Here is a 13,356-nt window from a genome sequence, read left to right as displayed (position 1 = left end):
AGGACCTTGAAAAAGAAAAGAAAATCCCCCATATTCCCACAACCAGGAGTAACCCTTGCTAACATCTCGGAGTGTGTCTCTTCCCTATGCCTGTGAGTGTATGCATGTGTGTGTCTGTGCTTAAAACACAGAGACCTAACTGGAATCACGCCACATGGCACACGTATACATGGTAGCTCTGTAGCTTACTCTCCCACCTACAGCCAACCCAGGTTGTTAAAAGCACTAACACGACTCTTCAATGGCTGAAGAACATTCCCTGTGGAGGTGTCCTAACACATCAGGCCTCTGTCGTTGAACATTTTCTTTGCTTCAGGAGGTTTTGCAATTGCCACTTGCTTTGGGGACAACTCTTGGACTCCCATCTTTCCTGTAACTCTGAGTACTTCCTCAGGCAGATGTCCCCGGGATGGGGTTATAGGTTTAAAAGACACGGATATAAACAATACAGATTTAGATCAACAATCCACCTTCAGGAAGGGTTTTGGCTGCTTCTTAATCAGCTAACCCTACCCCTCACCTCCCAGCCCAGGGGATACTGAACCTGTAGAACTAGATTACAGCAGGGAAAAGGAGGCCAGCCAGCCGCTTTAAAGCCTTTTTAAAACAATCTATCTCTTCGTTCCTAAACTGTGGAGGCTATCCCGTAGAAAAAGGAGAGGTAGCCCTCCTTAGGCCCAGGGCTCTCCTCTGGGCTTCACCTAAATGTCCTGTGAGGCCCCAAGGGAGCAGAAAGAGATAAGTCCTGGTGACAGCTGGGATGATAACTTAGCAAACTCAACTGCTGCCTGCCTGCTTGTCCGGTCCAGTCCAGTGGCTTCTGGATGGAAGCCGCATGCTGGGGTCAGGCCATGGAGGAGAGCTCCCAAAGTGCCTATTCTAGGGAGGTCTGGGGATGCCTAGGTGGGGAGCCCCCTCAGGCCTTGCAAATGGCTGTACCTGGGAGGGACCGCTGAGAGGGCAGAAGTGACCCAGCAGGAGCCCCCGCTGCCAGCCCAGGTCCCTGTTCAGCTATGTGAAAAATGCAGGGCCTGGAAAAGCTTTGGGGAGATAGCAGAGTGTCTGGAATGTAAACATTTCCCAGGAAAAGGAGGGCAGGGCACGTGATGAGGTGTGTGGGACAAGATTCCCTAGGGGCCACTGCTAGGCCTCGGCAAGCCCCAAGTTGCTGGGGCCTTAGGAAGTTGGCAGCCAGAGCACGGGAGAAGTTCAGACAGTGGCATTTTCCTAGAATCACCAGCAGCAGCAGCTCAGGGCCAAAGCCTCTGGAATTTGGAGGACTGGGCAGAAGGCCCATATCCTATTTCCTGGTACAGTAGCCACCCGCCGTGTGTAGATACAGAGCATTTGCAATGTGGCTAGTGCCACCAAGGGACTGAATTCCACTGCAATTAACTTAAATTTAAGAACATATGTTCACTTCAGTTATTAGAAAACTTTTTAGATATGTTTTTGGGTTCCAAAGAATCAGGGTTGGAGTCACGTAAACCAAGCTTCGAACCTTTTCCCAAGTAAAAATCTTCCGAATTCTAAATACAGATCACGTATTTCCAAAGAAAATTTAATGTCCAAATTGAGATGTGCTGTAATTTCAAAGACTATATAAAATATAAAAAGATATAAAAAAACTAAAAAAGCTGCATTAATTTATATTGACTATATGTTGAAACAGTATTTTGGAATATATTGGGTTAAACAGAATTTATTATCAAAATTCATTTCACTTGTTTAAAAAAGTTTGTAGGGCCAGCCGAGTGACGCGTTGGTTAAGAGCTGGCTTGGGGCGCCAGCTCTGAGCAGCAGGGCCCCGGTTCGGATCCCACATGAGGGCCAGTGACACTGCCCTCTACAGCTAAGATGGTGAACAGCAGCTCGACCTGGAGCTGGGCTGCCATGGGTAGCTGGCAACGGCATAAGCTGCAGCCCCTGCTGCAGTGGGCTGCCATAAGCTACCGTGTGTGGCTGGCAGCCAGCGTGAGCAGCCGGCAGCCGGTGTGAGCTGCGAAGAGCCGCCCTGAGCGACCGTCCAGAGGCCGGTGGCCGATTTGCCTCACCCGGGAAGAGCGCAATGATAATACCAACATGGGCCAGTGAAGCAATGTCTTCCACTAGACTGAAGAACAAAAGGACAGCAACTTGTCTGTTTCCCTCCCCCGATTCCCCAGCACTGTTCCCCTCCCCCAATTCCCCAATAAAATCTTAAAAAAAAAAAGTTTGTAATGCTACTTCTAGAACATTTTATTTATTTATTTTTTACAATTTTTACCCCCCCCCCTTTTTAAATTGGGGAATTGGGGGAGGGGAACAGTGTTGGGGAATCGGGGAAGGGGAACAGACAAGTTTCTGTCCTTTTGTTCTTCAGTGTAGTTGTGAAGGACGTTGCTTCACTGGTCCATGTTGGTATTATCATTGCGCTCTTCCTGGGTGAGGCAGTTGCTCGCCAGCCATTGGACAGCCGCTCACAGCGGCTCACGGCAGCTCATGAAAGCTCATGCCCGCTGCCGGCCAGCCCCATTGCAGCCTATGCTGTCGCTGGCTACTCATGGCAGCCCAGCTCCAGGTCAAGCTGTTGTTCACCATCTTAGCTGTAGAGGGCGCAGCATCACTGGCCCTCATGTGGGATCCGAACCGGGGCCCTGCTGCTCAGAGCTGGCGTCCCAAGCCAACTCCTAACCAACGCGTCACTTGGCCGGCCCTACACCATTTTAAATTACATTTGTGGCTCTTATTAGATTCCTTCTGGAAAGCGGGATCAAAGAGAAAACGGTCTGCAGCTTTCACTCAGGCTCTCAGGCCACACACTATTCTATTAACTCCCTGGCAGGAAGTTCTCCTAACATCCCTGAGTCACCTGAGTCACTCCTGCTGCTGGTTGGCCAATTTCCCCTAACCCAGAGGGAGACCAAGGTCAGATCCATCATTCAATCCCTCCCACTCATTCCTCATTTTCTTCAGGATCCTGGGGACACTGTGCCACCCCTCCCTATCTTTTTTTTTTTTTTAATTAGTTTCAGGTGTACAAAACAATGTACTAGTTACACATTTCACCCCTCACAAAGTGATAACCCTCTTCCCCCACTACCTTCTTTTCCATAAGCTAGAAAGAGCAGGGGCTGAGTCAGGCTTCCTAAGCTTAGAATCCCCCTCTACTGCATGGAAGGCGTCTGCTAGACGAACCATTTGGCCTCCGTGAGCGCCACTTCACATCTGATGAACGGGGCAATACCAATGGCTGGATTAAGCAAGGCTGTCCTTGGCTCCAACGTGATGAACCTTAAGATCACCTGACAGTGGCTGGAAGGCTCAGCTCATCCCACAGAGCACACAGGCCTAGCCCCCTAAGGCCTGGCTTCCTTCTAAGGTTCTCCATCATTCCCTGTATCCCTTGGGACGTCTTCTCCAAGTTGACAACTCTGGAGAGACCAAGGCTCCCTCAAGAACAAAATGAGGGGGGGATTTCACAATGACCTTATCTGGCCAGGGGCCAAGAGAGTGGGCTCAAGTGCATATAGTGTGATGACAGGGGGTTTCCCCAGGTCCAGAAAGGGGAGGAGGGGTGACTGCCAATTCAATATTCAAGTAGGGCCCACGAATCCCCGAATGAGGCAATTAGAGTAGAACATGATGAGGCAAAGCCAGTCCTGAATGCAGAGACCTGGAGATCTCTGCAGAGGCCCAGGGGATCTTGTTGGGAATGAGGAAGGAAGGGACTTGGATCTGGGGAGGGGACTGAGGTCAGTTAATTAAGGGGACAAGGAGGAGCGAGAAACCCAGGGCAGGAACAGCCTGCAGAAGCGGGAGGGTTCCTCAAGGCACCTCTGGCCTGTGCTCCAGCTGTCCCCTCCACTTCAGGCACCCCTCCCACCCCTTGGCTGTCCCTCCCCACAACTCCTAACAGCCTTTTAAGACTCAGCTCCCCCCCTAGAGCACAAGGCCCACGTGGACAGCGACCTCCCCTCCAGGCTTCTAGAGGCCCCTAGAGCAGGGAGGGTGTATGGCCTCCCTTACAGAAGGCACAGCGAGGGCACAGCAGGCATGACTCAGCCTCAGGGGGGGCCTGCTATTCCACCTCCAAGGCCCATAGCAACCCAGGGCAGATGGTGGGGCAGGGCTCAGCCTGGGACAGCAGGCACGGATCCCGGGGATGGCCCTCCCAGCTTGAGACCCCGGCCTCACCAGCTCAGGTTCAAGCTGGGAGGTTGACCAATGCCTGGCAGCCATCCTTCCCTGAGCTCAGCATCCAGCCTACCTGGCCCTGCCCCCACCTTGCTACTGGCTCAGGTGACCTCTGCCAAGGGAGGAGAGAACAATGAACCCTTTTGACAGGGAGTTGGGAAAGGAGAGGTTTGTAGGAGTCGCCAAAGTGCAACATTAGCCTGGGGTGGGAGAGAAAGCCCTGTCTGTCTGTCTCAAGCTGGCTCCAGGACCCCATTTCGGGCTCCCAGAAGGGAAAGAGCAAAAGCTGTTTGTCAGAGAGCATGGAGGCCCTTCATCCTGTCCTTAGCAAGGGGGGACCCGTCCAAGACTGAGGGTTGAGGAGTCCCCAGCACTTGTCGGGGGTCGGGAAGGAGGGCTGCTCAGGGCCACAGGGGGCACGCCCAGCTGGCTGGGTGGCACTGCTCCATACTGGGTGTGGTCAGCTTAGATTCCTGGCGGTGGCAGAAACCTGGCCCTCCCTATGTGGCTGTCACCTGATACCAGGAGCCTAGCTATCAAAAAGCCAAGACAAAACAACCCGGCCCTGGACAGGGGCGGTCGGTCAGGAACACACTGTTTGTTCAGGGCCTGGGGGTGGACGGACCCAGGCAGGAAGGGCCCAGGTACCCTTATCAACCGGCTGGTCGGTTTCACCAGGCGGGGAGAGGCCTCAAGGGATTTTCAAGGAAGGGGTTTTTACTCTGACATGAGCTTAAGGCCGCCTGGAGCCACTTCCTCTCTACTGAGGTTTCCAATGGGTCCCACAGTCCTCTTGTTTGGTCCTTAGTTGGCCCTGTTGGCACTGCCAGCTGACTTGTCGGTCTTCCCGACATCCTGAGGGCCTACCACACACCACAGACGAATGCTTCACAGGCAAAGAAACTGAGGCTCAGGAGGTGAAGTCGCCACCTTCGGACCACACAGCTGGTTGGCAGACGGAACCAGGGGCCTTCGTTCCCAGTCAGTGACCTCCACAATGTGCTCAGGAGGTGAGAGCCCTGGAGGCCTCAGTTTCCTCACCTGCAGAATGGGAACACCACCCATCTGAGTACAGCACCAACCACGTGCCAGGTACCATTTGAACGGTTTAACTTACTTAGAACACCAACCTGGATATAGACTATTATGGTGCCCACTTTACAGATGAGGGGGGAACGAAGGAGTTGAGAAGTTAAGTAACAGTCTATAGTCACTCGGTGAGGATGTGGCACAGTTGGCACCTACACTCCAGAGTCCCTAAGCACTGCACTGTCTGGCCCCTCTGCTGCTGGGCACAGAGCCCCTGGTGAACTGGAGCTGCCCTTCTGGCAGCCAGTCTCCAGCAGAGGGTTCAGAGGATCTGTCCACAGACACACAGCTCCTTCCCAGGTACCGAAGCCAAAGAAACAGGACATGCTGCTCTCTGGGGCCTCCTTGCTTGGCATGGAGGTTTGGCCAGAAGGTGCTGGAGGGAGAAGCCCAGCACAGGTTTAGAAGCTGTCGTCTGGAAGCTGCTTGGGACAGGCGTATGATGGTGCCACTGTCCCAATCCCCCACCCCAGCAGAGTGCCCTGCACACTGGCGCTTCCAGGATGGAGCTCTTGGGAGACGTGACCAGTCACCAGTCTGGTCTGGACTCTGCTTGCACCACCAGATGTGGGCACGCTCCAAAGGGCTCACCCTTTCCTCCTGTGCAAATAACTGCAGGCCCCCCGAGGGTGAGAGCTGCAGCTCTGTATTTCCCACTGTCTGCTAGGACCCTCCCTTACCTGAGGGTCCCAAGAATCCCTAAACTCAATCTCAAGCCAGATAATGTCTACAAACCCAAGCTGGCTGACACTGTAGACACTAGCCATGCTTGGATGGCCCTTCAATTTATACACTAATTTAATCCTTGCACCAACTCTATGGGGTAGCTTCCATCATCTCCATTTTAGAGATATGTGACTTGCCCAAGGTCACCCAGCTGGTGAACTCAGGCAGACAGGTTCTGGGGTTGGTATCACTAACTGTGGGGGAAACCGCCTCTTGGTAAATGGAGATCATTGTTGCTACTCTGTGCAAATCAAACGTATCACTTTCCCTGAAACCTGCCCCTTGCCCCTCCTGGGCTCCCCATTCCAGTGCTTGGCACCATTATCCACCCAGGACGGAGACCTCACAGTCATCCGGACACCCACCTCCCTTCCCTGTCCCCTTCATTCTTATACTCCCACCATCACCTGTCCCTCCATCTCAGGCCCTAAACCATTCTCTAATGCAGTGGTCCTCAACCAGGAACTAATCTACCTGCCAGAGGGCACTGGGCAATGTCTAGAGATTTTTTTGGTTATACATCTTGGGGAGGTGGGGCCAGGCATGCTGCTCAGTGTTCTCACCACACAGCCAGCCTCAAATGTCAACAGAGCTGAGGCTGAGAAACCCTGGTCTATTCGTGCCCCGTGCCCCACCCCCACTGCCTGGGCTCCATCTAGTCATTGCAATGGGTCTCCTTTCAGGGAAAAAGGACCCCAGAGTTTTTTTCTAAATTGCAAATTAGGTCATTCACTCCCCTGCTCAAAACCCACCATGGCTCTGGTGTGTCAGGGGAGGTCCTAGCCTCAAGGCCTGGGAGAAGCCTGAGGAGGGGCTAGTGTGGGTGGGACCACCCAGGTTCCCAAATCTTCTAGGATCTGGCTTTACCCTCCAATCCCAACCCTTCAGGCTCCACCATTCACCCAGAGCCTAGATGAGACTGATCACCCCCACCCCATAAGACTCTCCACTCCCAAGAAGTGGAATTTCAGCCCCTCAGCCCCTCCCTCCCACCAGACTATGAAAGCCATGGAGGGCAAAGGTCTTATCATCTGAGATCCCCACAGCCCCAGCCCTGGGCAGTACATACAGTACCTACTCAATGCAAGTTTCCTTCAAGTGAACGGAAAGAGGAAGGAATTCCAGGGGCCGCCCCACCCCCTCCCTTACAGGTCTGGGGGTGGGGTGGCCAAATGTGGGGACCACCAGTTGTGAGGCATGGCGGGAAAGATTCCTCCACCCCAGTCGCACCCCAGTCTCACCCCACTGAACAGTGGAACTTGGGACGGGGGTTCGTCCCTCCTTGCTAAGCCTGTTTGTCCGGTTTCCACTGAAATTGGCCACCTTTTCAGGGTGTGAGATCTGACATCACCAGGGGCAATGGAGGCACATGGGGATCACCCGGGACCCCCCGTAGGTAGGTGCTGAGGTTCTGAGATGGCAGCCATGGGCTGCTACCCAGAGGCCCTAAGATTTTTCCATTCTCAACACCTGTACCCCATTTTCCAAGGCCCAGAAGCCCTGCCCACAGCTTCTTTCTGCCAATGGGAGGAGACACTCATTTGGAGAAGCCTGACCTCAGAGGCCAGTGGCCTCACAGCAGAGTTCTGGGGCAGCAACACCTCCCACAGGTCAAGGAAGTCAGAGGAAGATGGCAGGGCACGTTGGGACCCCATCCACCTCGAACGAGCCCCTGGGAGCTCTCTCGCTCCGGAGGATGCCTCTGAAAACAGCAGCTAAAGTTCCTAGACCACCGTGTCTAGCACTTAAGTGATCTAACTCCATGTAATCCTTGTCACAAGTCTATGCGGTGGGGCGAAGAGCACAGGGTTTCCCAGCTTTAAGTGGTGAAGCTGGATTTGGGAGGGACCCCGGGTGCTCCCCTTCCTGTAGTCCACATTCTGGGGCAGAGCGAAGCTTGGGTACATAGGCCAAGGGCCTAGATCAAAGCAGAAGTGAGAGAAGCTAATTACCCCGAAATGGCTGCAGATTGCTAGGTGGCCGCAAACCACGCCACTCTCCTACTGTTTACAGGCCAGCTCTGCCCTTCTCAGGCGCCAGCCCCCTCGGGAGTTTCTGGGACCCTCCCTGTGATCTCGGGTGACAGGTCACTCAGGCGTTGGGAGCCTTAGGAGCAGGTGTGGGGTTGGAGTAGTCTAATGCCAACCCTGGCCCCTTCTCCCAGGTGCCTCTCCCCACTCACCCGGGCCTGGAGCCTGCCAGAAGGAACCATGTGTTCTGCCTACAGGGAAAGCTGTGTTTTCCTAGGGGGACAATCTGAGGAGGGACGGAAGAGCCATGGCCTGTGGCCACTACCCCAAGGGACCTGGCATCACAGGAACATTATCACACCTTACAGGGTTCAATGTCCTTTCACCTCTCCTGTCCCTCTTCAACAACCCTGTGAGAGACAGACAGGACAGACCGTTTTACCCCCATTTCACAGGTGGGGAAACAGACTGGACAAGGTGGAGTGGCTTGCAGAGGTCATACAGCCAGTGAGAGCCTTGGGACAAGGAATCCTGACTCCTGAGCCTCCCAATGCCCTTTCCCAGGAAAGCCCTCTAACCAGACCCCATTTCCAAAGTCAGGTTCCCATAAGGCACTGCAGGCAGTGCCAAGGAAGTACCTTAATCCAGGTAAAGGCAACCTGAGTGCCCCGAGTCCCAGCCTGTGGGGAGGTTGACAACATCGTGCTCACCATCAACTCCTGGTTGTGTGTCCCACGACCCCCTTACCTTGTTAAACTGGAAGAGGTCCCGCTTAAGCCTCTCCCGCGCAGGGTCATATCCAGGCCTCAGGAACCGCCTCATCCTGCTTAGTGTACAGCTCTCTGGGGAAAGACGGGAGCTGTTGAGTACCGAGGTGAGGCAAACACGCTGCCCCAGAACCCTGCCTGGCACCCGGTGACAGCATGGCTGAGCCCAGGCTACCATGGGCCTCTCCCCCAGGCCCAGCAGGTGGCTGCCCCTGGGCCAAGCCAGCTCCACCATCCTCGGCTTCTCCAAGCTCCATCTGTTCCACACATGGAGTATGGTTCCTGGAGGGACCAGGGACCTCGTACCTGGAGGTCCAGGGATGGTTAATGTGGTAACACTTGCTCCTGGCCACCTGTGGCCTTATGAAGCCCGTGGGACAAGCTGGGGGAAGAAGACATTTAGCCGAGCTTTATAGGAACAAGGAGGGCCAGAGGCCCTGAGGCTAATTAGCTTAATTGTTAACCTGTTTTCTGAAAAACCATAAAACTCCAACTAAACAGAAAGGGAAACTTCACAAGCCTCTCTCCAGAGCTGGCTGGGAGGTGGGAATGCAAAGGCTATCCAGCTGGGCTCCCAGACCAGAACCCAGATGGGGGCAGGGGAGCGGCCCTGCAATTCCAGGCCAGGGCCCAGCAGCAATCTCGCAGGGAGCCGGCATACCTGGGCCGACTCTGCCTTCTAACTTCAGGGAAGGCTGTCAGCAACTCTCAGCTTAGGCTATTCCCACCAGCCACAGCTGCCAGGAACCCGAGTGGGGGAAGCACGCAGAGCACGCAGTCAGAGGGCGCTAGCCCATCCGACACCACATTTGGGACCCGTGGTGGACCTGGGTCTACCCAGTTATGCTGCTGGGGTCTCTGTAGCCGCTGCCCTGGCCCCAGGCTTCCCAACCTGAGGGGATGTGTTCAGAAAGGCTCCCTTTCCCATGGGCCCAAGTGGAGGCTAACCAGAAGAAGAAATCTACTCCCAATACAGAAGCCAGCTTTCAAGGCCCCCAAATTGTCCGCCCACTGCAGAATGCCTTCCCAATCCGAGGGGAAACTATTTCTGGATCATCCTTGGGGGAGGGGGGGAGGATCATCTGTACTCCAGCTTCCGGCTTCCAGGAGCTCAGCCTCCGGCTGACCAAAGGACACCAAGGCCTGTCCTTGGAAACACAGGAACTCAGGCCCACCCAGGAAACACTATATATAAAGGGAAGAGAGCAGAGCCAGTCCCCACCCTGGAGGAGCCCACTCTAGGGCAGGGGCAGATAAAAACAGGACCTTGCAGGGTGCTGAGTGCTCTGCTGGGGAGCCACAGGGGGGCATCAGGCCCAGGCCGGAGGGGCGGGTGTCCTATAGAGAAGAAAGGATGAAGCTAGGGGCTGAAGGATGTTCTCCTCCCTGACTTCTTGGGAGGTGACAAAAATTAACCATCAGGCCAGGATTTTGCATATGAAAGGACCCTGTGTGATCAAAGACTGGGGGCTCCCTTTGAGGCATGCGCATGGCAGAGGTGGGGGATTCTTCTGGCAGTGTAACTGAGGGCTGGCCATGCTGGGATGGGTCACCCCACATCCCACAGCATTCCAAATGCCACCCCAACTGGGAACAGGCAGAGACCAAACCTCAGAGCACCATTACCATCTGGGGACAGCAAAAAGGCCACCACTTGTGGAAGCGTAGTGGTGGATATGAGAGGTTTGTGTCTTCACATTTGGGGGGGAGCCAGGGCAGAGCAGGGAGCCCCACTTCCCCTCGGAACAGCAGGTAGTTGGGAAACTCCTAGGTGCCCACCTGACTCCAGGCCCTGAAACGGATTCAGGGAACAAACGCAGGCTAGTTCTAGAGGCTCCTGGGACTGGGAGTGAAAACAGACTCCGGGCCTGCAGCAACACTGGCCTCCTGGACAAACAGCTGAGCTGTGGCCTAGCATTCCAGCCGTGGGGGAGGGCCCAGCTGTGGGGGAGGGTGCTCCAGCTCATAAATGGGCCACTCTGAGTCCAGGGGGTGCTCACTCTCCCTTCTCAGGCCTAGGTCAGGCGGTCAGAAGTCAGAGGAAGCTGGGAGGGGCACCCAGGAGGAGGAGTGGGGTCTGCAGACCCCAGGGGAGGCTGATCTGGGCTCTGCCCTGCAGGACCCATGCAGGCCATGGGGTCGAGACGAGAGGGCACAGGGCCATCTGTGCCAAGGCCCCACACAGGCAGTCCCAGGGGAGGCGTGCAGATAGGAGGGAGACAGGATGTGGAGATGGGTGGGAGACAGCCCCACTCAAGAGGGCAGGGTGGGCATGCCATCCACCCAAACGCCCCTTGGAACACCTGCTGCCTGCTAGGCACTGTACCAGACCCTTGCGTGCTATTTTTACTAATTTTTAAACATTTTGCTCAAGTAATCCGTGCTCACTGTTGAAAAAGCAAACAATCTTGAGGAGAAAATCCTCCCTAAACCCCACCACCCAGGGGTAGCGCAGTGGCGAGTCAGTACACGCCCCGATCGCTCCTTTCCTTGGCACTCTGTGTGCTGTGAATGGGGCACACCTAAACCCTGACCCCGTGTTCCTTCACCTGCCGCCAGCCTCCCTGGGAGGCGAGTGGAATATCCCCACTTGGCAGACAAGGAAAAGAGGACCACAGAGGCCGGGCCACGTGTCCAAGGTCACTGGAAGAACCAGCAGAACTCGGATTTGACCCCAGGTCTGGCGAACTCCCAAATCGAAGGACTCTGGGAGGCAGCGAAGGATGGCGAGGACAGGACGGGATGCCTAATTACACCCCTGCAGTTAAAAGGCACAGACACGTGCGTGCAACTCACACCCACATGCCTTCAGCGCACAGCCAACCAAGCAGTTTGGGGGCTGGGGCCTGGCTGCTGCTTGTGGAGTGCTGGCGAGGTCTGGCTGGGTAAGGCTGGGGGGCCTTGCGTGGACCTGCCGCTTGTTGCACAGGGGGCTGGAAACCCCTCGCGTGGGGGGATGGAGCCAGGAGTAGGATGTGGCAGCCACGGCGTCAGCTCCTTACCCCACTCAACCCCTCAGTGCAGCTCCTAATATAGAGCTAACTACTTAGGTCAAGGCATAAAAAGTACTACCCGTTCTTGAAGGCGGACAGGTCTGGGACTGGCTGGACTCACCTCCAGGCAGACCCTCAGCTCCATTCACCCCAGACAAGCGGTTCTCTGCAGACAAGCTTCAGGAACCCAGGCCTGGAGCTTCCTGGTGTAGAATGGATCCTATCTACTCAGTCTACTCCTGGGGAAGTGGGATGGGGAGGGGACATAAGGGAAAGAACCCAGGGCTCAATCCCAACAGCCAGGGCTCAACCACCGCAGCTCGGCTCCTCCAAGTTGGGCGCCTTCCCAAGGCAGCTCCTCGAGGCCCAGCGAGCTCATCTGTAATGGGGACACACGCCCTCCCGCACAGGTCTGCTGGGAGGGGTGGGAACAATGCCAAATGCCGACTGCCTGGCACAGCTCTTGGCACGGAGCTGGCACTGACCTAGGACTAGGGATACAACAGTGACAGACAGACAAGATCCCTTATGTCACCAGGTTTACATCCTTGCAGGGGAGAGTATGATGACTCACAAGCATACAAATTAGTCAGCAGAATGGTTTCAGATCGAGGTCAGGGCCAGCAAGAGAATAAAGGAAGATGCTGAGCTAGAGTGCCCAGGCTGGTGGCTGGGAGGACGTGGTGACCATTCCTGGTTCTGGGCCCGTGCAGTCCATGTGTCCTCTGCCCAGGATGCCTTTCCCGCAGACACTCACATGCCTCCCTCCCTCCCTCATCTCTACTCAAATGTCCCTCCCCTGACATTCTCTCTCCTACTTCCCAGCTTTGTTTTTCTCCTTAGCACTGGTCGCGGTGGCCTAGTTTACTTACAGATCTTGTTTATGACCCGTGCAACCCTCCACAAGGATGTGTTTTCTTAGTCTCACTCGGGGACTTCGACCTTCTTGTTCTGCCGCAGCGTCCCACGTGCACCCTGAATGAATGAACGGAGGTGGTACTATCTCCACCCAGACCTGAGGGATAGGAAGTGGTCAGCCACGTTAAGACGCGGGCAGGGTGTGTCAGGCAGATGCACACAACAAGCAGGCGTGTTACAGGAGGATGAAGACAGCGGAGGAGCTGGGTGCAGGCGACAAGGAGATGAGCTGGGTCGGGAAGGGGGGCCCTGGTGGGGCCACAGCGAAGAGCTTCAGTTTGACTCCACTGGGAAAGCACCGACAGTCCAGGGCAGGGGCCTGATGTGGCCTGCCTTCCCCGCCCCCACACCATGTCCTTTTGGTTAGGCCCCGCATGTCAGCCGGTCCATCTGCTCAGCCCCCACCCCAGACCCCATCCACTGTGGTCTCCATGTTTCTGTCTGAAATACCTTCTTGCCCTTCAAGGAGCACATCAAAAATCACCTTCCAAAACGCCCCTGGCCTCTGAACCAACCCATCCTGACTACCCTCTCTCCCCCTCAGCACCTTAACCTAAAACGGTCCCTAAAACCGCCGTGGACGCAGGCACCCATCCGGTTCCGAGGATGGTCTCCCCGGTCTTGTTGCGCTGGTCATTAGGCCACTGGGAGAAATCAGAAGGAACCTAAGTGGCCAACAACAGGGGGGCAGGGGAAGTGTGCTCAGCGCCATGATGG

At 55.4% G+C, this 13,356-nt stretch overlaps 1 protein-coding gene across 18 annotated transcripts in view; it reads right to left on the bottom strand.

The window, feature by feature from the left end:
- Positions 1–13,356, bottom strand: part of LLGL2 (LLGL scribble cell polarity complex component 2) — a 33,576-nt gene that overhangs the window by 13,900 nt on the left and 6,320 nt on the right. For 8 of the 18 annotated variants that reach the window (XR_002124293.1, XM_019644471.1, XM_019644474.1 and 5 more), the window contains exons 1-2: positions 12,594–13,292; positions 8,709–8,803 (exon numbers count right to left, since the gene is read on the bottom strand). Coding sequence is in view for 17 of the 18 variants with exons in the window: in XM_019644471.1 (XP_019500016.1) it covers positions 8,709–8,783 (75 nt within the window). In the remaining variant the exon portion in view is untranslated. Of the gene's footprint in view, positions 1–8,708; positions 8,804–9,034; positions 9,273–11,842; positions 11,961–12,593; positions 13,294–13,356 lie in introns of those variants that run through there. The other 10 variants (XM_019644465.1, XM_019644464.1, XM_019644462.1 and 7 more) reach the window with 6 other exon arrangements.

Source organism: Hipposideros armiger, unplaced genomic scaffold (assembly GCF_001890085.2).
Source record: "Hipposideros armiger isolate ML-2016 unplaced genomic scaffold, ASM189008v1 scaffold_87, whole genome shotgun sequence".
Taxonomy (NCBI): Eukaryota; Metazoa; Chordata; class Mammalia; order Chiroptera; family Hipposideridae; genus Hipposideros; species Hipposideros armiger.
This window is presented reverse-complemented; position numbering and strand designations above follow the sequence as displayed.